Raw genomic sequence first — 27630 nt, forward strand, 5'->3', positions numbered from 1 at the left:
ATCTTCAGCATTTTTATGTAGCACCACATTTCAAAAGCTTCTATTCTTGTCTAAACTAATTGTCGTACACGTTTCACTTCCATACGTGGCTACACTCCATACCAACACTTCCAGAAACGACTTCCTGACACTTAAATCTATACACGATGTAAACAAATTTCTCTTCTTCAGAAACGCTTTCCTTGCCATTGCCAGCCTACATTTTATATCCTCTCTACTTCGACCATGATCAGTTATTTTGCTCCCCCAATAGCAAAACTCATTTACTACTTTAAGCGTCTAGATTAGATTAGATTAGATTAATACTAGTTCCATGGATCATGAATACGAAATTTCGTAATGATGTGGAACGAGTCGAATTTTCCAATACATGACATAATTAGGTTAATTTAACAACATACTGAAGTTAATATAACAACTTTATTTTATTGTGTTTTTTTGTTTTTCTTTATTTTTTATTGTTATTTTTTTATTTTTAATATTTTTTTGTTTTTTTTCTTAATTTATATCTAAAAATTCCTCCATGGAGTAGAAGGAGTTGTCATTCAGAAATTCTTTTAATTTCTTCTTAAATACTTGTCGGTTATCTGTCAGACTTTTGATGCTATTTGGTAAGTGACCAAAGACTTTAGTGCCAGTATAATTCACCCCTTTCTGTGCCAAAGTTAGATTTAATCTTGAATAGTGAAGATCATCTTTTCTCCTAGTATTGTAGTTATGCACACTGCTATTACTTTTGAACTGGGTTTGGTTGTTAATAACAAATTTCATAAGAGAGTATATATACTGAGAAGCTACTGTGAATATCCCTAGATCCTTAAATAAATGTGTGCAGGATGATCTTGGGTGGACTCCAGCTATTATTCTGATTACACGCTTTCGTGCAATAAATACTTTATCCCTCAGTGATGAATTACCCCAAAATATGATGCCATATGAAAGCAATGAGTGAAAATAGGCGTAGTAAGCTAATTTACTAAGATGTTTATCACCAAAATTTGCAATGACCCTTATTGCATAAGTAGCTGAACTCGAACGTTTCAGTAGATCATCAATGTGTTTCTTCCAATTTAATCTCTCATCAATGGACACACCTAAAAATTTGCAATATTCTACCTTAGCTATATGCTTCTGATTAAGGTCTATATGTATTAATGGCGTCATACGATTCACTGTACGGAACTGTATGTACTGTGTCTTATCAAAATTCAGTGAGAGTCCGTTTACAAGGAACCACTTAGTAATTTTCTGAAAGACAGTATTGACAATTTCATCAGTTAATTCCTGTTTGTCAGGTGTGATTACTATACTTGTATCATCAGCAAAGAGAACTAACTTTGCCTCTTCATGAATATAGAATGGCAAGTCATTAATATATAATAAGAACAATAGAGGACCCAAGACTGACCCTTGTGGAACCCCATTCTTGATAGTTCCCCAGTTTGAGGAATGTGCTGATCTTTGCATGTTACGAGAACTACTTATTTCAACTTTCTGCACTCTTCCAGTTAGGTACGAATTAAACCATTTGTGCACTGTCCCACTCATGCCACAATACTTGAGCTTGTCTAGCAGAATTTCATGATTTACACAATCAAAAGCCTTTGAGAGATCACAAAAAATCCCAATGGGTGGTGTTCGGTTATTCAGATCATTCAAAATTTGACTGGTGAAAGCATATATGGCATTTTCTGTTGAAAAACCTTTCTGGAAACCAAACTGACATTTTGTTAGTACTTCATTTTTACAGATATGTGAAGCTACTCTTGAATACATTACTTTCTCAAAAATTTTGGATAAAGCTGTTAGAAGGGAGATTGGACGGTAATTGTTGACATCAGATCTATCCCCCTTTTTATGCAAAGGTATAACAATAGCATATTTCAGTCTATCAGGGAAAATGCCCTGTTCCAGAGAGCTATTACACAGGTGGCTGAGAATCTTACTTATCTGTTGAGAACAAGCTTTTAGTATTTTGCTGGAAATGCCATCAATTCCATGTGAGTTTTTGCTTTTAAGCAAGTTTATTATTTTCCTAATTTCAGAGGGAGAAGTGGGTGAGATTTCAATTGTATCAAATTGCATAGGTATGGCCTCTTCCATTAACAGCCTAGCATCTTCTAATGAACACCTGGATCCTACTATATCCACAACATTTAGAAAATGATTATTAAAAATATTTTCAACTTCTGACTTTTTGTTCGTAAAGTTTTCATTCAATTTGATGGTAATACTGTCTTCCTCTGCTCTTGGTTGACCTGTTTCTCTTTTAATAATATTCCAAATTGTTTTAATTTTATTATCAGAGTTGCTGATTTCAGACATGATACACATACTCCTGGATTTTTTAATAACTTTTCTTAATATAACACAGTAGTTTTTATAATTTTTGATAGTTTCTGGGTCACTACTCTTTCTTGCTGTCAGATACATTTCCCTTTTCCGGTTACAAGATATTTTTATACCCTTAGTAAGCCATGGTTTGTTACAAGGTTTCTTACGAGTATATTTAACTATTTTCTTGGGGAAGCAGTTTTCAAATGCATTTACAAAAATGTCATGAAATAAATTATATTTTAAATTGGCATCAGGTTCACGGTACACCTCATCCCAGTCTAACTGCTGTAGGCTTTCCCTGAAATTTGCAATTGTTAAATCGTTGACTGAACGTACTACTTTGGAGGACTGTTTAGTATTGCTGAATGGAGCTATGTCATATATTGTAACTAGCTGTGCACCATGATCAGAAAGACCATTCTCAACAGGCTGAGCATTTATCTGGTTAAACTTATCTTGGTCTATAAAGAAGTTATCTATCAGTGAGCTGCTATCCTTTACCACCCGAGTAGGAAAATCAATAACGGGTGTCAAATTGAAAGAACCGAGTAATACTTCAAGGTCATTTTTCCTATTACCCTCTTTCAGAGAATCTACATTGAAGTCCCCACAAATAATAATTTGCTTCCCCCTGTCTGACAGATAGCACAACAAGGAGTCCAAATTTTTCAGAAATAGATGAAAATTTCCTGATGGGGACCTATATACAGTTACAATTATAAATGTGCCTTTATTTAATTTAAGCTCACAGGCACATGCTTCTATATGTTTCTCTACACAAAACTTTTTTGTTTCTATACTTTTTGCACAATGATAACTTTTGACATATATGGCAACTCCTCCTTTCTCCATATTTTCTCTCATTACATGTGCAGAGAGCTTATATCCACTTATATTTACCTTATACATATCAGTAACAATGTGATGCTCAGACAGGCATAGTATATCTATTTCATTCTCAGCTTCTAAATCTTCTAAACACACCAGAAGCTCATCTACTTTATTCTTTAAACTCCAAATATTTTGATGAAATATACTTACTTACATTATTTTTAATTATGAGAACCTTTCCTTATTCTAACATTTGCAGTACTCTCCTGTCTGAGTTTCTCATTGTGCTTAGGCCTAGTTCCTATACCAGTGGTCACACGGTGTTCAGAGAGGCAGATTATGTCAACTGGGTTGGGTGACGTTAATTCATAAATGCAATTACCTAGGACTGAGATACAACTTGGTGGAGATAAAATTTCTGGTGATTGGTGCAAATTTATAATTGATAGCTGTGATTGGTGATCCAATGTGCTAGAATTGTGCTGTTTAATTTCTTTCCTAAACTGAAGATTTGTTTCAATCCTGACCTCTTGTAGAACTTGACATCTTTCTGTCTTACCTATCCTAAAAAAGGTGCTGCTCCAACACCCGTAACCACTGGTATTTTACCATTCATGGCAGTGCCTCCCCCCCTTCAATTTCCTGCTATTACCCCAGCCAGTTTCCCCTTCCCTTTCCTGTTGAGATGTAGGCCGTGCCTGGTATAGTCCCACCTACTGAGATAATCAACAGGAACCACACCAATATGAGCCCCCACACCCGACCCAAGCAGCTGTTCCAACTCCAAATTAACTCTCCCAACAGAAGAGTTCAAATGAGGCCGGTCATGGCGTCTCTGGACAGATACAAATTCAACATTGGTGTGTCTCGATGCCGACGCAATCTTTACCAGGTCACACTCTATACTGTACCCAGGATCTCTGTCGATGCTGTTCCCTGGCCCTCCCACAATAACCACGGTGTCTTCCCTGGTAAATCCTTTACAGAGTGAACTTAAATCCTCTGTCACCTGATCCAGACTAGCACTTGGTTTGAAAAAATTTGTGACCTGGTATTCTGGTCCTAATTCCACCTGCAGAAGTTGGCCTACTCCTCTGGCATGAGAACTGCCTAACAACAAAACTTTCTTCCTTTTCGATGACTTTCCTACATTCTTTTTCAATTTCCTATTGAAAGTTTGTTGTGTCCTGTTTACACCTACCTCTGCTTGAGGCTCATCAGTTTCTAACTGAAGCAACAGGTCAAACTTATTTTTGACATTCACCACAAAACTGTCAGACTTAGTTCTAGACCTGTTCCTTCTGCTACCTGTTGCCACTTCCCACCTCTCTTTGCCCTTCTCCCTCCTTAACCTGTCCAGATCTTCCCTAGCCTGATCTAGCTCAGCCTGAAGGGCAGCAATTTTCCCCTCCTGTTCCACTATCTTCCTATCTCTGCTGCAAATCCTACATAACCACTGATGAGCCTGATCCACTTTCCCAACACCCACGCCACTGCAATCCCCCCAGTGAAAAGCTACTACATCCATCACACCAAAACCCGGAACTAACAATTCTACGGCAAGTCAGGCACTTCTCACTCATGGCAAAAATAATACTTTAGCTAGAATAAATCAATTAAATTACCGAAAATCAAAAAAGACGTTACAAGAATTAAGCCTATTCACAAATGTATATAAGCAATTTTCTGATTTAAAATTCCGCTGTTTTTCTGAGATCTGTATTAAAACAATGAAGGTATACGCTATTTATTATATATTTCACTCGATTGAATGAAAAAAAGGACAATTAAACGAGGTACTTTGATTCTCCAAAAACGTTACGCGAATTAGGCCTATAAACAAATGTATATAGGCAAGTTTCTGATATAAAGGTACGCTGTTTTTCTGAAATCTGTATTAAAACAATGAAGTTATACGCTATTTACGGTAGTTTACTTATTTGTTACCGAGAAACTAGTTAAATTACCGTGAAACAATAAACAACCACGTTTACAAAATTTAAGCCTAAGCGCGACTTCGCGAAGTTACGATCTTTTCGTGTTTTCTGAAAAAATACGCAAAGAAAAGTCAAACCTTTAATGGCAAGACTAAACGATACACTAATACACGTATTTAATTTGTTGTCGGCGTTAAAGTAAATTATATTCCTGTCTAAATCACTTAACTTTCTGGAAATGGTTTCTGGCGTCACTTACTCGGCGGCCATCTTGGAATCTAATCTAATTCCCGCAGAATCTCCCAATTTAATTCAACTACATTCCATTATCCTCGTTTTGCTTTTGTTGATGTTCATCTTATACCCTCCTTTCAAGACACCGTCCATTCCGTTCAACTCTCCTTCCAAGTCCCTTGCTGTCTCTGACAGAATTACGATGTCATCAGCGAACCTCAAAGTTCTTATCTCCTCTCCATGGATTTTAATACCTACTCCGAACTTTTCTTTTGTTTCCTTTATTGCTTGCTCAATATACAGATTGAATAACATCAGAGATAGGCTACAACCCTGTCTCACTCCCTTCCCAACCGCTGCTTCCCTTTCATGCCCCTCGACTCTTATAACTGCCATCTGGATTCTGTACAAATTGTAAATAGCCTTTCGCTCCCTGTATTTTGCCCCTGCCACCTTCAGAATTTGAAAGAGAGTATTCCAGTCAACATTGTCAAAAGGTTTCTCCAAGTCTACAAATGCTAGAAACGAAGGATTTGCCTTTCCTTAATCTATTTCCTAAGATCAGTCGTAGGGTCAGTATTGCCTCACGTGTTCCAACATTTCTACGGAATCCAAACTGATCTTCCCCGAGGTCGGCTTCTGCCAGTTTTTCCATTCGTCTGTAAAGAATTCGTGTTAGTATTTTGCAGCCGTGGCTTATTAAACTGATAGTTCGGTAATTTTCACATCTGTCAATACCTGCTTTCTTTGGAATTGGAATTATTATATTCTTCTTGAAGTCTGAGGGTATTTCACCTGTCTCATACATCTTGCTCACTAGATGGTAGAGTTTTGTTAGGCCTGGCTCTCCCAAGGCTGCCAGTAGTTCTAATGGAATGTTGTCGACTCCCGGGGCCTTGTTTCGACTTAGGTCTTTCAGTGCTCTGTCAAACTCTTCACGCAGTATCATATGTACTATTTCGTCTTCATCTACATTCTCTTCCATTTCCATAATATTGTCCTCAAGAACGTTGCCCTCGTATAGACCCTTTACATACTCCTTCCACCTTTCTGCTTTCCCTTCTTTGCTTAGAACTGGATTTCCATTTGAGCCCTTCATATTCATGCAAGTGGTTCTCTTTTCATTAGGCAGTATCCATCGTACCCCTAGTGTTATGCACATCTACATCCTTACATTTGTCCTCTAGCCATCGCTGTTTAGCCATTTTGCACATTCTGTCGATCTCATTTTTTAGTCGTTTGTATTCCTTTTTGCCTGCTTCATTCACTGCACTTTTATATTTTCTCCTTTCATCAATTAAATTCAATATCTCTTCTGTTAGCCGAGGATTTCTGTTAGCCCTCGTCTTTTTACCTACTTGATCCTCTGCTGCCTTCACTATTTCGTCTCTCAAAGCTACCCATTCTTCTTCTACTGTATTTCTTTCCCCCATTCTTGTCAATCGTTCCGTAATGCTCTCCCTGAAGCTTTCTAAAACCTCTGGTCCTTTCAGTTTATCCAGGTCCCATCTTGTCAATTTCCCACCTTTTTGCAGTTTCTTCAGTTTTAATCTACAGTTCATAGCCAATACATCGTGGTCAAAGTCCACATCTGCCCCTGGAAATGTCTTACAATTTAAAACCTGGTTCCTAAATCTGTGTCTTACCATTATATAATCTATGTGATACCTTAGTAGTATCACCAGGCTTCTTCTAAGAATACAGCCTTCTTTCATGATTCCTGAACCAAGTGTTAGCTATGATTAAGTTGTGCTCTGTGCAAAATTCTAACAGGCGGCTTCCTCTTTCATTTCCTCCCCCCAATCCATATTCACCTACTACGTTTCCTTCTCTCCCTTTTCCTACTATCGAATTCCAGTCACCCATGAATATTAAATTTTTGTCTCCCTTCACTATCTGAATAATTTCTTTTATCTCATGATACGATTTCACCAATCTTTTCGTCATCTGCAGAGCTAGTTGGCATATAAACTTGTACTACTGTAATAGGCGTCGGCTTCGTGTCTATTTTGGCCACAATAATGCGTTCACTGTGCTGTTTGTAGTAGCTTACCCGCACTCCTATTTTTTTATTCATTATTAAACCTACTCCTGCCTTACCTCTATTTGATTTTGTATTTATAATCCTGTATTCACCTGAGCAGAAGACTTGTTCCTCCTGCCACCGAACTTCACTAATTCCCACTGTATCTAACTTTAACCTATCCATTTCCCTTTTTAAATTTTCTAACCTACGTGCCCGATTAAGGTATCTGACATTCCACGCTCCGATCCGTGGAACGCCAGGTTTCTTTCTCCCGATAACAATGTCTTTCTGAGTAATCCTCGCCCGGAGATCCGAATGGGGGACTATTTTACCTCCGGAATATTTTACCCAAGAGGACGCCATCATCATTTAACCATACAGTAAAGCTACATGCCCTTGGGAAAAATGAGGGTTGTAGTTTCCCCTTGCTTTCAGCCGTTTGCAGTACCAGCACAGCAAGGCCTTTTTGGTTACTGTTGCAAGGCGAGATCAGTCAATCATCCAGACTATTGCCCCTGCAACTACTGAAAAGGCTGCTGCCCTCTTCAGGAACCACACGTTTGTCTGGCCTCTCAACAGACACCCCGTTGTGGTTGCACCTACGGTACGTCTATCTAGTCGCTGAGGCACGCAAGCCTCCCCACCAACGGCAAGGTCCATGGTTCATGGCTCAGAATAAATTTCTATTTCCAGATGGACTACAGTTTGGATGGATGTCCAAAATGCTGAATCACATGAAAACTCTAATAGTGCTGGAATGTTTCCAATCACGCGTCCGCCTGAGCAGTGCTGATTTGCCAACATATATTAGAGGCCGTGGAGTCTACGGTCGCAGTGTGTTGCTCGGGGCAACAGCTGGCAGGTAGGCAGCTGGTACACGGCTGTGAAGGCGCTGGTGCCAGTACTGCCACTCTAGCCAGTACTGAACTGCCAACACGTGATGCTTGTGATACTGGAGCATGGCCACCCAACGGTAGCAGGTGTGTCCCAAGTAGCCGTAGGGGCAGGTGTATAGCTACGATACAACAATATATGTAAAAGTAATTCAGTGGACGGTATTGGGAATTTCAACTTCGTAAATGAGATACCGTGCTTGACTATTGGGATAGTATAGCTGTCCTTATATTGTGAATACTTGCTTTAAGAAACTTACAGATAAAATTATGGTTCTAAACCATAAGCAGAAAAGAGGAAAGCTAATAATATATATTGAAACTGGAAGTGACAAAAGAAGAAGAACAGCTCAGAGAAAAGATTTTTGTGCTAAAATATCTTCCTTACTTGGCTCACTAACAATCTGATATGTGATAGTTAAGCTACTTATACAAATTTTATACACGGTGAAGCACCTGAAAATTGCACGGCACATTTCGTGGAAATGGAAAATGTTGTTGATGTGCGGCTTTCACAAAATGGCTTGGTAGTTAGGGTGTCGTACGGCTAGCCAGTAAGCATAATGTGTATTTTTTGTCCAAATATACACTTTTTTAAATGGAACAGTGTCTATTAACATTAACATACTAAAAGTAGAGTAAATTAAAATGTGAGTGGTGTTTGTTACAGCATTCTAGTGTGAGTAGTTTACGAGATATCGCAGTTTGAAAAATTTCCTCTCCGATACTTGTCTGTGCCAATCAACCTGCATAGTTGCTAGGTACAATGTTATGTTTGCTTACAGCAGGCTTGTGTGTCCCGTGCGACTTGCAGTCAGTAAGGTTGTGACGGTCCAAGCAGTAGGTCCTGAATGGACGATGGAGTTTGTCAATGCAGAAAAAGCCGACATGCTTATTGTGTTGTGTGTGGAGAGTGTAGGAAGAATGCAGCTCGTTCTTGTGCGGCGTATGCGGCACGACATCCCACTAGGCGTCTACCGCCTCGGCAACTACTGTATTTAGCAACCTCTTCAGCCAGTTGTGTGAAAGCGGAAGTATAACACCGAAATGACGTAACAAAAGGAAACAAGTAACGACACAGGAGGGAGATATTAATGTTCTTGCTGCTGTTGCAGTTCATCTGCACGTTAGCTCCAGCGCAGCTGTATGAGAAAACGGCACAGGTCAGGCGAGTGTCCCACGCGTTCTCCATCGACACAGGTTCCATCCCTACCACATCCCCCTCCACTTGGAGCTGCATGGAAACGATTCTGTGCGTGAGCATTAAGACAGGATACTCGAGATGTATCGTGTATCTTGTTCAGTGATGAAGCCTCATTTACCAATCGAAACCAGATAAACCGCCGAAACATTCACTATTGGTCTGCTGACAATCCCCGTTGGCTTCGTGATGTGGAACGTCAGCGTCGGTAGTGTGTAAACCTGTATTGTGGAATACCGAATCATAGGCCCGTTTCTTACGGACGGAACACTGAAAAGGCACAAGTATCGCAGACCATCTTCCGCGAAAGCTAGACGACGTTCCTCTCCCGACTAGGAGCAGCCTGTAGTACCAGCACGATGGCTGACCAGCCCTTAGTGCACGAACTATTAATGCGTGACTTCACGAATTGTTTTCAAGTCGCTGGATTGGACGCAGAGGACATGTACGTTGGCCAGACCGTTCGGCGGATTTAACGGCTGTAGACTTTTTTTCTGTGGAGGAAGCTGAGAGACGCTGTCTACAAGCACGTGCAAACTACACCCGATGATATGCAACGACATATTATTGCAGGCTGCTCGGACGTCTCCGCTGAGATGCTAGCACGTATGCAGCAGTCGTTCCATACTCTGGAAGCGAGCATTGCCGCTGCCGGTTGTCATTCTGAACACAACCTGTGATGGTCAGTTTTCTCGTTTATGGTCAGAATCCACACAACTAGTGTATGCACTTGTGTTGTTCGTCAGCGTGTGCTACAAAAATTACTGTACAATTGCCGGTGTGGGAAGTTTTCAAAATACGATGTCTCGGGGAAACGCACTAGAAGCCTGCAACAAACACCATTGACATTCTAATTTACCCTACATTTAGTTTCTTAATGTCAATAGGAATTTTTCCACTTAAAAAGTGTGTGTTTGCAAACAAAATACACTTTCTACGTATTATTACAATTTGTGTATTGCCTAACAGTACGAGCCCCTGACTACCTCATTGGATGTGCACTCCATCGCATCACCCCGCGATTCCTGCACAACTTATACTGTATTCTAGTATCCAGTCAATTCCAAAAGCTTTTACTCATTAGAACTGCAAAGAGCCCTGAATCTTATCTCCCTATTTATTATTGTCTTTTAATACAAAAAATCCTTTAATGACCATCTACAAAAGGTATCCCTATCACATTGCAGAAAGAGGCTTAGAACAATCCCTCGCAATTCTCAAAAAGCACAGAAATTAATAATAATCTATTGTCAAGACGCTAAAATTAAAAATAATTACACATTTTATAATTACACCGACGCCAGTTCACAGTTAAACCTCGCTTGTCCAGTTGTAAGTGTTGTGACATGTTGTCAGAAATGATTATTTCACATGTAAAATGTAAGAATTGAAATATATTTACAATCAAAATGAACACTTATCTTTGGTTTTACAACGTCATCTCTTTGCTGTGACTGTGGGTCAGAGCGTAGCTACATTTATATACATAGACAGAACCAGTGTAACACTTGTGCTTAAATAGACTGTCGTTGGTAACACACCTCGAAGCACTGTTCAATAGACACTCTTTCTCGCAGTGACAGACCAATCTGTGAAAATGGAGTGAAGATTCCGCTGATCGTGTCTTTCCCAGATGCAGCTCATTTCAGGTACGGAGAGACTACAGACAACTACATTGCGTGTCGCAAAAAATTGTAAGTGACCAAAACCGGTGGACTTCAGTCAGTATGATAGCGCAACGAATGACTAAAAGGCAACTGCTTAACTTTCAGTCTATAAGATCCAGTGGACTCTCTGAATATCAAAATAATGTAGACAGGTTACAATTAGAGTTTCAAACGGTTCAAATGGCTCTGAGCTCTACGAGACTTAACTTCTGAGGTCATCAGTCCCCTAGAACTTAGAACTACTTAAACCTAACTAACCTGAGGACATCACACACATACATGCCCGAGGCAGAATTCGAAACTGCGACCGTAGCGGTCGCGCGGTTCCACACTGAAGCGCCAGAACCGCTTTGCCACACCGGCCGTCGATTTACCGTTTCCTCAGTTATAGATAATGATAAGCACATACAAATTTAATTAAGGTAAACTTTATATATATATATATATATATATATATATATATATATATATATATATATATATATATATACACTCCTGGAAATTGAAATACGAACACCGTGAATTCATTGTCCCAGGAAGGGGAAACTTTATTGACACATTCCTGGGGTCAGATACATCACATGATCACACTGACAGAACCACAGGCACATAGACACAGGCAACAGAGCATGCACAATGTCGGCACTAGTACAGTGTATATCCACCTTTCGCAGCAATGCAGGCTGCTATTCTCCCATGGAGACGATCGTAGAGATGCTGGATGTAGTCCTGTGGAACGGCTTGCCATGCCATTTCCACCTGGCGCCTCAGATGGACCAGCGTTCGTGCTGGACGTGCAGACCGCGTGAGACGACGCTTCATCCAGTCCCAAACATGCTCAATGGGGGACAGATCCGGAGATCTTGCTGGCCAGGGTAGTTGACTTACACCTTCTAGAGCACGTTGGGTGGCACGGGATACATGCGGACGTGCATTGTCCTGTTGGAACAGCAAGTTCCCTTGCCGGTCTAGGAATGGTAGAACGATGGGTTCGATGACGGTTTGGATGTACCGTGCACTATTCAGTGTCCCCTCGACGATCACCAGTGGTGTACGGCCAGTGTAGGAGATCGCTCCCCACACCATGAGGCCGGGTGTTGGCCCTGTGTGCCTCGGTCGTATGCAGTCCTGATTGTGGCGCTCACCTGCACGGCGCCAAACACGCATACGACCATCATTGGCACCAAGGCAGAAGCGACTCTCATCGCTGAAGACGACACGTCTCCATTCGTCCCTCCATTCACGCCTGTCGCGACACCACTGGCGGCGGGCTGCACGATGTTGGGGCGTGAGCGGAAGACGGCCTAACAGTGTGCGGGACCGTAGCCCAGCTTCATGGAGACGGTTGCGAATGGTCCTCGCCGATACCCCAGGAGCAACAGTGTCCCTAATTTTCTAGGAAGTGGCGGTGCGGTCCCCTACGGCACTGCGTAGGATCCTACGGTCTTGGCGTGCATCCGTGCGTCGCTGCGGTCCGGTCCCAGGTCGACGGGCACGTGCACCTTCCGCCGACCACTGGCGACAACATCGATGTACTGTGGAGACCTCACGCCCCACGTGTTGAGCAATTCGGCGGTACGTCCACCCGGCCTCCCACATGCCCACTATACGCCCTCGCTCAAAGTCCGTCAACTGCACATACGGTTCACGTCCACGCTGTCGCGGCATGCTACCAGTGTTAAAGACTGCGATGGAGCTCCGTATGCCACGGCAAACTGGCTGACACTGACGGCGGCGGTGCACAAATGCTGCGCAGCTAGCGCCATTCGACGGCCAACACCGCGGTTCCTGGTGTGTCCGCTGTGCCGTGCGTGTGATCATTGCTTGTACAGCCCTCTCGCAGTGTCCGGAGCAAGTATGGTGGGTCTGACACACCGGTGTCAATGTGTTCTTTTTTCCATTTCCAGGAGTGTATATACAGGGTGGTCCATGGATCGTGATCGGGCCAAATATCTCACGAAATAAGCGTCAAATGAAAAAACTACAAAGGGCGATACTTGTCTAGCTTGAAGGGGGAAACCAGATGGCGCTATGGTTGGCCCGTTAAATGGCGCTGCCATAGGTCAAACGGATATCAACTGCGTTTTTTTAAATAGGAGCCCCCATTTTTATTACATATTCGTGTAGTACGTAAAGAAATATGAATGTTTTATTTGGACCACTTTTCTCACTTTGTGATAGTCACAAACATATGCCTCACAATGCAATAAATGCTCAAAGTGATGTCAGTCAACCTCAATGCATTTGACAATACGTGTAACGATATTCCTCTCAACAGCGAGTAGTTCCCTTCCGTAATGTTTGCACATGCATTGACAATGCGCTGACGCATGTTGTCAGGCGTTGTCAGTGGATCCCGATAGCAAATATCCTTCAGCTTTCCCCACAGAAAGAAATCCGGGGACGTCAGATCCGGTGAACGTGCGTGCTTCGACGACCAATCCACCTGTCACGAAACATGCTATTCAATACCGCTTCAACCGCACGCGAGCTATGTGCCGGACAACCATCATATTGGAAGTACATCGCCATTCTGTTTTGTAATAACATCGGTAGAACATTACGTAGGAAATCAGCATACATTGCACCATTTAGATTGCCATCGATGAAACGGGGGCCAGTTATCCTTCCTCCCATAATGCAGCACCATACATTAACCCGCCAAGGTCGGTGATGTTCCACTTGTCGCAGCCATCGTGGATTTTCCGTTGCCCAATAGTGCATATTATGCCGGTTTACGTTACCGCTGTTGGTGAATGACGCTTCGTCGCTAAATAGAAATCGTGCCAAAAAATCTGTCATCGTCACGTAATTTCTCTTGTGCCCAGTGGCATAACTGTACACGACGTTCAAAGTCGAGATGACAGGCATCTTATCCACATGGCTGTAACGGATCGCAGCCATCTCTCGATCCCTGAGTCAACAGATGGGGACGTTTGCAAGACAACAACCATCTGCACGAACAGTTCGACGACGTTTGCAGCTGCATGGACTATCAGGTCGGAGACCATGGCTGCGGTTACCCTTGACGCCGCATCACAGACAGGAGCGCCTGCGATGGTGTACTCAACGACGAAGCTGGGTGCACGAATGGCAAAACGTCATTCTTTCGGATGAATCTAGGTTTTGTTTACAGCATCATGATGGTCGCATCCGTGTTTGGCGACATCGCGGTGAACGCACATTGGAAGCGTGTACTCGTCATCGCCATACTGGCGTATCACTCGGCGTGATGGTATGGGGTGCCATCGGTTACACTTCTCGGTCACCTCTTGTGCGCATTGACGGCACTTTGAACAGTGCACGTTACATTTCAGATGTGTTACGACCCGTGGCTCTGCCCTTCATTCGATCCCTGTGAAACCCTACATTTCAGCAGGATAATGCACGACCGGCCCTGTACGGGCCTTTCTGGATACAGAAAATGTTCGACTGCTGCCCTGGCCAGCACATTCTCCAGATCTCTCACCTATTGAAAACGTTTGGTCAATGGTCTAGTATAATATATTTGTCCAATGAATACCCGTTTATCATCTGAATTTCTTCTTGGTGTAGCAATTTTAATGGCCAGTAGTATATATATATATATATATATATATATATATATATATATATATATATATATATATATATATGCTTATGACATGTTCGATATGCTTGCCATCATTGGCGCTGATGTGATGCAGACGAATAGCGAAATCCTGCATGACCCGCTGAAGTGTTGGAACACAGGTGCTGTCGGTGGCCTCCTGAATGGCTGCTTTCACCTCAGCAATTGTTTTGGGGTCTTTAATATAGTCCCACAAAAAGAAGTCGCATATTTTCAGATCCGGCGAATATGGCGGCCAATCCAGGCTTATGCCAGTGGCCTCTGGGTACCCCATAACAAGAATGCAGTCCCCAGAGTGCTCCTCCAGAACGTCAAACACTCTCCTGCTGCGATAGGGTCGAGCTCCTTGTTTCATGAACCACATCTTGCTGAAATCAGGGTCACTATAGATAATGGGGATGAAATCAGCTTTCAAAAGAAAGATTGCTATGGCCATCTCATGATGCATAGACTCGCGGATTGCCGAGGTATACACATATCAGTGTGGGTGATATAGAATACTGTAACGACAATAGGTTTAGAAGTAGGTGTATCTGTAGTTATTCGGCAAACCTGTACTTCTGAGGCAGCCGGTAACATATCTAGAAATATAAGATGACAGTTATTCACTTTTAACCGTAGTTAATCCGTTTTATTTTATTTTTTAATTGAGTCTTATTTTTGAAATGTGTGATTAAATCGCTTTCTCTGTTTTCAGGGAACCTACTATTTCAGTGGATTATCGCTACGAGGATTCACTCTACAAAAGTTCAGCTCGCTTTATTACGGGAAGTACAAAATGTACTCCAAGGCCCTGAGGGACGGCGAAGAATTATTCTGTCTGCAGACAATTGCCTCCGTCTACGAAGTCTGATATTCCCGCGGTAAGGAACAGATTTCTGAGTTACACTTGTTATCAAATAATTCAAATAATTGTTTCAGCGCAAAACGTTAAGTTCCGCAGACGAGGGTGTTCATAATCGTTTGAGAGGCGGAGGTAGCAGCTAACATTCCTGCGAGTACAAGAAATATCCTTTCTAATCATTTGGCGCACATGAAAAGAAGAGGTGGTTCCGTGCAGATCATGTTAATTAGACACAAGGCACAAATCCACACTGTCTCTTACAATATATGACATTGTTTATATTTTTCATGTGACTTTCGGTGTAATACCCAACGGTTAGTACAATATTACATGAGAGGATTAGATGGTGATTTAAATAAATTTATTTAAGCACTTAGAAGGCACACATATAGATGATGATAGATACAAAAATAAGAACAGGTGCAAATGAACTCTATGGCAAAGAAAGAAATGCACGCACCACGAAGGAATTATCCAGATGGAACGGATACCGCTAGATGTGGTGTACGTGTACAGAGTGTACACTGATCTGTTCCAAAGTTGTTCTGCGACTTTGCATCTCCTTGTTAAGCTAGCGTCTCCATAAGGTAAGGCTTAATCTAGAAGTAAGTACGACTGCAGCAACAGACAGACACGCGAGATACGATACCAAAGCCCTCCACAGGTAACCAATAAAGCCCATAATGCTCTTCCTTTTTTGATTCAACGTCATCAAACACACGAACAGAACCTCAGAAGCCGCGTACAGTCAGCACAGTCACCTACGCTGTAACACGTACACGCAAGAAACAACACTCAAACTTGGCGATTAAAAGATGTTATCGTGTGTGAAGACAAAAGAAAATTTCGAATCACGTTTTCGATGGTATCATGGTTCTGCATCCAACAACACCAAATGATTTTATTTGCTTTAGTACAGAAAAAAATAGTAAAACCCAAACAATCACATGAAGTGCAGCAGCCGCAAAGGGAAAAAGATGCAAAATCAAACTTGGTGAGTTGAGAAAGTATGTGACGCTACTTGAGTGATTACAGTATCGAGTCACATTTACAAAGAACTTGGTGGTAGGAGGCCACACATCAGTTGCATTGCAGCCCTCTGATCTGGATGTGATGACTGATTCGGTCGTATCATCTCCCGAGGTGAGATGGGCCACAGCTGTTGCAACTGGTCCTTGATATCTTGGATACTGGCAGCGGGGCGGAGTTGCCGTCCGATCTGGTATCGACACGTGTTCTATTGTGGACAGACTTGGCGATATTACTCACCGTGAGAGTACATCAGCACCACGCAGACAGCCCTGAAGACACGTGCTAAATGTGGACTAGCATTGAGCAGCTGAAAAATGGCACCACAATACTCTCGAATGAGAGGTAACATATGAATATACAGATGTTCGTGATGTACCATTGTGGCGTCAGAGTTCCCGAAATCACTACCAGCCGCGATCTGAAGTCACATCCTAGGGGTGACCACCCCAAGGCGCAAGGATTAGCACCACCGTGTCCCTCGGAAACACAGGAGGTAAGGAACCTCCCACAAGGTCGGCGATACTTTCGCCGACGATGTTCATCTGGGTAGCGCAGAATTGCAATTTGTCACTGAACACAATGCGACTCCATTCATCAGCAATCCGTGATTCGCGGAAATTTCACCACCCCGGACGCACCGTATGTGTTATGGCGCTAATGACAGACTACGCATGGAACGATAATTCTCTAGTGTCGGTGGTACTAGCCTCTGACAGTGACTGTTGTAGGGCTTCCATTTCTCTTTCTCAAATGGCGGTTGTGTTTCGCGTATACATATTTTTCAGTTATGTAATACTCCTCGACACCAATTTCTCTGTTTAAATTCATAAAACGAAAAAATAACAAATAAATTGTTAGACGCTATGCAGTCATATCGGCACAAGGTACGACGTGTCCACCCACACACAGCAGCAGTGTTTGTGTCATCCTGCACCTAGCCTAGCCACCACTGAGGCTCAGTTGTTCCGTAGTCTCTCAGCTTGTACTGTGTAATGTGGCATCATCTAAAATCTTCTATAACGAGGCCTTTTCAGGCGGTGCATGGGTTTCGTCAACAATCGCACGTTAGGAAGCGAAAGAGATGGTTTGTTGCATAGGCAGCAATCTCTTCGGATAATGCAGAAGGTGGAATTCTGGGGCTTTTGGACACCCAGCTTCACTGTGTGACCTTCAGTTGGGAGAAATTGGCAGTATGTCTCATTTGGTTAAACAATACAAAAGAAAATTTTTATTACTATCGGTCACTTCATTTGCTGTTGAAAGGCTTGCAAGGCAGCTACCGAAATACATGACGGGGTTGGTGCTGCTGTCGCTGATCTCGAAGACGGCATGAAATTCAAAAATACAAGATCAGGGCAGGGAGGGTGCGTAATTCCAAAATGCAAGATGGTGGTGGTGGTAAATTTAAAAAATTTCCAAAGTGGTAGTGATCGGAAATTTAAAAGGAAATTTTAAGAAAATTACAAATGGAGGAATTAGGCCAGTTATGGTTTGCAAATCCACTAATGTTACAAGCCAAAATGGTGCAATGTTCAAAAGTGTCTGAAAGAGGCGTCATGTTCAAAAGTACAGGAAAAACGTGAATTACTTATCGAAAATGTGTAAACATACTGACCATAATGAAGTATTCCAAATACAAATACCTGTTTTATTTGTCGTTTTACGTAAATTTTTCTTCCAGTTTCTAAACAGGTACAGTGTTCCAAGTATTCCATTACATAGCAAAATTATGTAAAGTTATTGACAACATTGGTGTAACTTTGAATCAGTGATCTACCTTGCAGATTAAGCAGCGCTTTTCAATGGGCTTCATGCATTATCTGTACCACATGTGGTGTAAGACACAACACTACTCCAAATTTACATACTATTTCCACGGCCAAATTGTCCGGATTGTTAACGTTAAATATAAGCACACACACAAACACATGAAATGCTTACTTTCCATGTTAGAGCTCATTTCATTACTTCTCTTCAAATGACATTAATCATGGAATGGAAACACACAGCAACAGAACGTACCAGCGTGACTTCAAACACTTTGTTACAGGAAATGTTCAAAATGTCCTCCGTTAGCGAGGATACATGCATCCACCCTCCGTCGCATGGAATCCCTGATGCGCTGATGCAGCCCTGGAGAATGGCCTATTGTATCACAGCCGTCCACAATACGAGCACGAAGAGTCTCTACATTTGGTACCGGGGTTGCGTAGACAAGAGCTTTCAAAAGCCCCCATAAATGAAAGTCAAGAGGGTTGAGGTCAGGAGAGCGTGGCGGCCATGGTGGTCCGCCTCTACCAATCCATCGGTCACCGAATCTGTTGTTGAGAAGCGTACGAACACTTCGAATGAAATGTGCAGGGGCACCATCGTGCATGAACCACATATTGTGTCGTACTTGTAAAGACACATGTTCTAGCAGCACAGGTAGAGTATCCCGTATGAAATCATGATAACGTGCTCCATTGAGCGTAGGTGGAAGAACATGGGGCCCAATCAAGACATCACCAACAATGCCTGCCGAAACGTTCACAGAAAATCTGTGTTGATGACGTGATTGCACAATTGCGTGCGGATTCTCGTCAGCACACACATGTTGATTGTGAAAATTTACAATTTGATCACGTTGGAATGAAGCCTCATCCGTAAAGAGAACATTTGCACTGAAATGAGGATTGACACATTGTGGATGAATCATTCGCAGAAGTGTACCCGTGGAGGCCAATGAGCTGCTGATAGTGCCTGCACACGCTGTACATGGTACGGAAACAACTGGTTCTGCCGTAGCACTCTCCATACAGTGACGTGGTCAACGTTACCTTGTACAGCAGCAACTTCTCTGACGCTGACGTAAGGGTTATCTTCAACTGCACGAAGAATTACCTCGTCCATTGCAGGTGTCCTCGGCGTTCTATGTCTTCCCCAGTCGTGAGTCACAGGCTGGAATGTTCCGTGCTCCCTAAGACGCCGATCAATTGCTTCGAACGTCTTCCTGTTGGGACACCTTCGTTCTGGAAAACGTACCGCGCCGCGGCTATTGTCCCGTGCTAATCCATACATCAAATGGGCATCTGCCAACTCCGCATTTGTAAGCATTGCACTGACTGCAAAACCACGTTCGTGATGAACACTAACCTGTTGATGCTACGTACCGATGTGTTTGATGCTAGTACTGTAGAGCAATGAGTCGCATGTCAACACAAGCACCGAAGTCAACATTACCTTCCTTCAATTGGACCAACTGGCGGTGAATCTAGGAAGTACAGTAGATACTGACGAAACTGAAATGAGCTCTAACATGGAAATTAAGCGTTTCCGGACACATGTCCACATAACATCTTTTCTTTATTTTTGTGTGAGGAATGTTTCCTGAAAGTCTGGCCGTACCTTTTTGTAACACCCTGTATATGGTAGCACCACACTCTTACTTCCAAAGATCTATTCCATATTCAAACCGAAAGTGGTTATTTTAACCTGCCAAGAGCGGGGCCGACTGAAAGAGATGCTGAGACTAGAACTACAGTATAGTGGGTTACTGATTAGTGGCACAACTTATGACATCTCAGGAGTAGATTTTCATCCGTCAGCTACTATCACTGGGATCTCTGTTGTGAATATGAAACAGCCCTTGTATTTTCTGGATAAACCGTTGGAGATACTTACCGCCTGGTAAGTTATCTATTTACTGGACGAACAGATAGCAGGGGAAAAGGATGCATTACCATAGAACAAATGTTGCAGCAAGTACAAAACACCGTGATGAACAATGCATTAAAGTCATGAGATTATGTGACTTGGCTTCTGTTACTCATGTCTTACTGACTCTACTTCGTGAAATTTGTATCCATCTGACTGCTGGAGCTCACAGTGCATGATTTGCTAGAAGAATCGGGTTCCCATTAGAAATTAGTAATTAATTTCATAAGCTGCCAATGAACAGTGTGGTCCTAGCTGTAGTAAGGAGAAACGGAGGAGACTATTAAAAATGTCAAACCAAGGAAACTGTTGTGATATTATTTCGAGGAGAGTAAAGAGAAGACAGTCCAGTGTAAGGGGAGAGGAGTGTCGCACCATGGTTTGGCTGGCATAGCGAATGGCTCCTGCGATTGAATCAGCAAAACGATGTCATCAGGAGCCTGGCTCAAAAGCATGTGTTCAGTACAAAAGAACAATTATGCAGTGAAGTGTCAATGCACAAGACGTCATGCAACGCCTCCGAGAGGAGGTGTTGCTACACATTACACCACTGACAGGGCTTCTGGAAACGCTGGCAGACACGTTAGTATGCATTATACACTGACCTGACGAAGTGATGGGGTAGCAATACGCACGTGTACGTAAAGCGTAAACGGGCAGTGCATTAGTGGAGCTGTCATTTGTGCGCAGGTGCTTCATGTGAAAAGGTTTCCGACACGATTATGACGGCATGACGGTAACTAAAAGACTCTGAACTTGTAGCTGGAGCTAGATGCGTGGGACATTCCATTTCGGAAGTCCTTAGGGAATTCTACATTCTGAGGTCCACAGTGGCAATAACATCCCGAGAATACCACACTTCAGGCATCACCTCTGGTCTCAGACAACGCAGTGTCCCACGGCCTTCACTTAACGACCGAGAGCAGTGGCGTTTGTGTACAGTTGCCAGTGCTAGTAGACAAGCAACACTGTGTGGAATGACCGCAGAAATCAAGGTGGGACCTATGACGAACGTGTCCGGTAGGACAGTAGGGCAAAATTTGGCATTAGTGGGCATCAGACGACCAAAGCGAGTGCCTCTGCCAACACCACGACATCGCCTGCAGCGCCTCTCCTAGACTCGTGATCATATCAGTTGGACGCTAGACGACTGGAGAACCGTGGCCTGGCCAGATGTGTCCAGATTTCATTTGGTAAGAGCTAATGGCAGGATTCGAGCTGGTCACAGACCCCCACAAAGTCACGGACAAGGTTGTCAACAAGGCACTGTGCAAGCTGGGGAGGCTCCATAATGGTGCAGACTGTGTTTACATGGAATAGACTGACTCCTCTGGTCCAACTGCACGGAAGTTTGAAAGTGTTCGGCTACTTGGAGACCATTTGTGGTTGGTCACCCGTGGACTTCATGTTCCCAAACGTGTCACGGGGCCACAATTGTTCGTGATTGGGTTGAAGAACATTCTGGGCAATTTGATCAAATGATTTGGACAGCCACATCGCCCAACAAGAATCCCGTCGAACATTTATGGATCACAATGGAGAGACCAGTTCTTGTACAAAATCCTGCAGTGGCAACACTTTTCCAACTATGGACAGCTATAAAGGCTGCTTGGCTCACATTTCTGCAGGCCACTTCCAACGACATCGAGCTGCTTGAAAGACCACAAATGGACAATTTTTCAAGTAATTTTCATCATTCTAAAAATTTGTCAAATATGAATTTATATGTCTATGTAGAAGAAGAGTATATTTTGTGATAACAAACAAGCATTTAGTGCAACGAATTCATTTCTCTCCGCTTTTGGTTTTCCATATGAAAAAAGTAATCTTCACAAACAGCAAATAAAATCAGTTTTCAACGACTGTTCCAAATTCCATCCCTGGGACAAAAATAGGAATTGCACAGTGGACGAAATTACGAACACCCCCAGACACGCTGCTTCAGACCACACAATGACTATCCACTGTGCGCCACATGGCGAAACTCCTGAGTAATCACCATTGCTGGTGTGCTGCAAGCGTCGCTTTGCAACCTGAGGGAACACACAGTGCACCACCCTTCTCGTGGGCTACTGCTCACACCGGCGTGCTTATCCAGCCTCGTCAGCTTATGTCATAGAGGCCACCCACTGCCTTTCCAGCTCAAATGCTGCGTTTGTTGTGGAATAAAGGACTAGTTCAACCAGCATTGTATCTATGACATTCGCTGCCATACACGTGCCACCACCAGTGCACTGCAACTACTCCCTGGGAGGTAAACTGCCTTACTTCCTCATGCATCACAGACAGTGTGACCTGCCACCCTAGAGTTAAAAACCATTCAACAGCCAAGATGGCGTAAAATATTTCTTTATTTAAGACAGCTGGTTTAAACAGACTTTGCTGACATCTTCAGGTCCTAAAAATCTTCTTCCTGTAAAACGTATTTATTTTACGCTTATCCTCAGCCAAGATGTCAAGTGGATAAAAATCAGCACCCTACAGATCGTACAGCCCTACCTCTATGCTGCTTCTTGTGTCCGCCTCGCTTAGTCCGTCGTGTTTCCTTATTTCCTTCTTGTTTTGACAGAGGAGGGCAATGTTATCTGCGAATCTTAGGCTCCAACGTTGATATTCTTTCGCCTTGAAGTGTAATCACATTCAGAAACCCAGCTTTTATTCCCGACATTACTTATTCGGTGTAAATGTTAAACATTGGGTGAGAAAAACTACTCCTCTGCCTTACTGCCTTTATGATCACACCTAATCATTACTGGTCTTCCATTCTACTTGATTCTGATACACATTGTATATTGCCACTCATTCCTAAAATCGTACTCCTGTTGTTCTCAGGATTTTGAATATCTAGTGCCCATTTACATTGTCGAAAGCTTTATCTAGATCGACAAATCTGACGAACGTGTACTGATTTTTTTAAGTCATGCTTCCATTAACAAGAGCAATGATAGAACTGCCTCTCTGGTACCCTTACCTATCCTGAAGCAAAATTGATCGACACCTGAGAGATCCTAGATTTCCGTTTCCATCCTTCTAATTGGTGTCGGCAAATTTATGCATGAGCCGTCAAGGTGATTGCGCGATAGGTAGCGCACTTATCTGTGGTTGCTACCTTCAGAATAGTGTGAATGATGTTTTTCCGAAAGTGTGATGGGATGTGTCCAGTCTCAATGTTTCTACACACCAAGTTGAATCGACTTATGGTTACTACTTCCCCTAATGACTTTAATAACTGCCCGCATCTCGTGGTCGTGCGGTAGCGTTCTCGCTTCCCACGCCCGGGTTCCCGGGTTCGATTCCCGGCGGGGTCAGGGATTTTCTCTGCCTCGTGATGGCTGGGTGTTGTGTGCTGTCCTTAGGTTAGTTAGGTTTAAGTAGTTCTAAGTTCTAGGGGACTTATGACCACAGCAGTTGAGTCCCATAGTGCTCAGAGCCATTTGAACCATTTTGAACTTTAATAACTCCGAAGGTGTGTTACTATGCCCTCTGCCTTATTTAATCGTAAATCTTCCATTGTTGTTGTTGTTGTGGTCTTCAGTCCTAAGACTGGTTTGATGCAGCTCTCAATACAGTAAAGCTGCATGTCCTCGGGAAAAAATACGGCTGTAGTTTCCCCTTGCTTTCAGCCGTTCGCAGTACCAGCACAGCAAGGCCGTTTTGGTTAATATTACAAGGCCAGATCAGTCAATCATCCAGACTGTTGCCCCTGCAACTATTGAAAAGGCTGCTGCCCCTCTTCAGGAACCACACGTTTGTCTGGCCTCTCAACAGATACCCCTCCGTTGTGGTTGCACCTACGGTACGGCCATCTGTATCGCTGAGGCACGCAAGCCTCCCCACCAACGGCAAGGTCCATGGTTCATGGGGGGAGGAAATCTTCCATACCTCTGTGAAATTGGATCGCCTGTGTCTTCCAAATTCACTTTCATTTCTTCTTCTGTTACGTCCGCTGACAGGTCTTCCCTGTGAGGTAGAGACGTTCATTTTATCCTTTCCACCTGTCCACCTGTCTGTTTTCTCCTCTACATTCAACATCGGAATCTGTCCTGCAATCTCAGTGGTGACTGAATTTCTTTTAATTCCACCGTTGGTTGTTTTGACTTTGCTACATGCTGAATCTGCCCTTCCAACAACCACTGCTGTTTCCATCTCTTCACAATTTTCCTGCAATCACTTCGTGTTACGTTCCCTCTCTCAGTTTACATTTATTAAATACCTATGGGACTTATATAGCTGCATTTCTATCATTTTGGCCGTTTTTGTACTTCCTCCTTTCGTCGATTAATTGAGGCATTTCTTCTTTCGTCGTAAGTTTCTTTGCGTTGCCTTCCCAGTAGCTAAATTTTGTGTAAGCAACTTCTGTGATTTCACTTCCTAGAGAACCCCTCTCCCCTTTAACTAAACTGCTTACTATGGTATTCATTATCGAATTATCTACCAGCTAAGGGAATCAAACGCACCTCGTCAATTCTCAGTACCTCGGTATCCTACTTCTTTGGACGTTGATTTCTTTTGAACGTTTCAGTCAACTTTCAGTCTACACTTCATCATTACTAAATTGTTATCTAGGTCTATCTTGGTTCCTTACAGTCCAACATCTGAACTCGAAATCTCTGTCTCTCCGTGATGTTATCTTCTGGAATCTTCCCTTGCCTTCAGATCTTTTCCGAGTATATGTCCTTGGCTTGCGATTTTTAAACAGTGTAGTTCATGTTAATACTGATGTCTATTGCAGAAGTCAATTTATCTTTTTCGTCTCTCATTCCTACGACCGCACGAATATTTTCCAATAACTGAGTCTTCAGTTCCTTCACCTCCTACTGCTTTCCAATCATCCAAGAGAATTAGATTATCGTCTCCCATTACGTACTGAAGCACTCGTTCAATAGCCTCACACAATTTCTCTATCTCATCATCTTCTGTATGTGTCTTCGGCATGTATACCTGAAGTATTGTTGTAGGCGTTGGTTTGGCATCGATTCCGAAGAGAACAACCCTATCACTGCGATGCTTATAGTAATTCACTTTTGCTCTACCTTCAGTTCACGATGAGTCCTACTTCCCTTAGACCATCTTTTGCTGCTGTTGATTTTACCTTGTAATCTTGTGACCAGAAATCCGTATCTCCTTGCCGATTAATTTTACTGATCCCCACCGTATTTAGACTGAGGCTTTTCATTTCTCTTTTTAGATTTTCTAGCTTCCGTACCACATTCAGATTTCTACCATTCCATACTCGGACTCGCAGAATATTACCCTTTCGTTGGTTACTCAATCTTTTTCTCACGGCTACCTCTGCTATTGGCAGTCCACTCCAGGAGTGAAAAGGGTAAGGAAGGATAACGACAGCGTCCTTTGCAAAGGAACCTTGCCGGCAGTATCCTTATAGGACTTGGGGAAAGGAGTGAGAGCCAAGTCTCGATGGCATGGCCCTCTTCACGAATGCCAGACCAGAGTCGCAGCACTGAGACGTCGCGCTCGCTTTTGCCAAACGGGAGCGTTTAGCTGCGAGGTACAGCTGTGCAGGCGGTACCAGCATGATCAAACCTCTCGATGGTACTCAGCTTCAGGGAGTCAATTTTTTCGTGTAAAATACATTCTGATTTCCTTGTTCTTTTACGTAATCGTCGTTGTGAACACTAATGCTGAGGTTCTTTCCAGGTTAACCATGGGCGGAAACAGCTAATCAACACGTACTGTCAGCCACGGTTACGTCTGAATTGTAGCCTCATCTGGCTTCGCCTTTACAGCTGTGGTACGGAATTGTGCTGTATTTACAGCATAATAAATAAATAAATACTTATCGACTTCAGTCTTATCATTGTTGCTCCGTTCCTGTGTGCCAGAATGTTTCAAGTTAAAGGCCGTAAAATGTCTGTATGAATTTCTAACACCAGAAGGAACTGTAAAACTAATAAAATTTTTATTGCTTAAGATTTTGTCTGATTCATAAGGGTTCCTTTTTTTCCAAATAGTGGAGTCCACATTTTCGTCCAGCGTAGCAGAGATCCGCTGCTTACAATTAGCATGAAGCCACTGCTCAACGTAGTCACTTATTATTATCATTTTTGTTCTGTCGAGGCTGACGGTATATGGCACTCCTTACATACACTATGTGATCAAAAGTATCCGGACATCTGGCTGAAAATGACTTACAACATCGTGACGACCATCATCGGTAATGTTGGAATTCAGTATGGTATTGGCCCATCCTTAGCCTTGATGACAGCTTCCATTCTCGCAGACATACGTTCAATCAGCTGCTGGAAGCTTTCTTGGGGAATGGCAGCCCATTCTTCACGGAGTGCTGCACTGAGGAGAGGTATCGATGTCGGTCGGTGAGGCCTGGTACGATGTCGGCGTTCCAAATCACCCCAAAGCGGATTTTATATAGGATTCAGGTCAGGACTCTGTGCAGGCCAGTCCATTACAGGGATGTTATTGTTGTGTAACGACTCCGCCACAAGCCGTGCTTTATGAAAGGTGCTCGGTCGTGTTGAAAGCTGCAGACGCCATCCACGAATTGCTCTTCATCAGTGGGAAGCAAGAAGATGCTTAAAACATCAATGTGATGTGATAGTACCACGCAAAACAACAAGGAGTGCAAGCCTCCTCCATGAAAAACATGACCACACCATAACACCACTGTTGGCAGTACACACGCTGGCAGATGACGTTCACCGGGCATTCGCCATACCCACACCCTGCCATCGGATCGCCACATTACGTACCGTGATTCGTCACTCCACACAAAGTTTTTCCACTGTTCAATCGTCCAGTGTTTACGCTTCTGACAGCAAGCGAGGCGTCGTTTGGCATTTACCGGCGTGATGTGTGGCTTATGAGCAACCGCTCGACCAGGCAATCCAAGTTTTCTCAGCTCCCGCCTCACTGTCATAATACTTGCAATGGATCCTGATGCAGTTTAGAATCCCTGCGTGATGGTCTGGGTAGATGTCTGCCTATTACACATTACGACACTCTTCAACTGTCGGCGGTCTCTGTCAGTCAACAGACGAGTTCGGCCTGTACGCTTTTGTGCTGTACGTGTCCCTTCACGTTTCCACTTCACTATCACATCGGAAACAGTGGACCTAGGGATGTTTAGAAGTGTGGAAATCTCGCTTACAGACGTATGACACAAATGACACCCAATCGTCTCACCACGTTCGATGTCCATGAGTTCCGCGGAGGGCACCATTCTGCCCTCTCACGATGTCTAATAACTACTGATGTCGCTGATATGGGGTAACTGTCAGTAGGTGGCAGCACTTCTGGCTACAGGAAGGACAGTAGTATGTACAGACAACCCACCTTTGACATTT

General features: G+C 43.1%; 1 protein-coding gene across 1 annotated transcript in view; it reads left to right on the plus strand.

Annotated features, from left to right (window-relative positions):
* Positions 1-26239, plus strand: part of LOC126234820 (uncharacterized) — a 147051-nt gene extending 120812 nt beyond the window's left edge. The window contains exons 4-5 of the mRNA XM_049943566.1: positions 15434-15599; positions 25967-26239. Coding sequence (XP_049799523.1) covers positions 15434-15589 — 156 coding nt within the window. The 3' untranslated portion in view covers positions 15590-15599; positions 25967-26239. The remainder of the gene's footprint in view (positions 1-15433; positions 15600-25966) is intronic.
* Positions 26240-27630: the final 1391 nt, after the last annotated feature.

Source organism: Schistocerca nitens, chromosome 2 (assembly GCF_023898315.1).
Source record: "Schistocerca nitens isolate TAMUIC-IGC-003100 chromosome 2, iqSchNite1.1, whole genome shotgun sequence".
Taxonomy (NCBI): Eukaryota; Metazoa; Arthropoda; class Insecta; order Orthoptera; family Acrididae; genus Schistocerca; species Schistocerca nitens.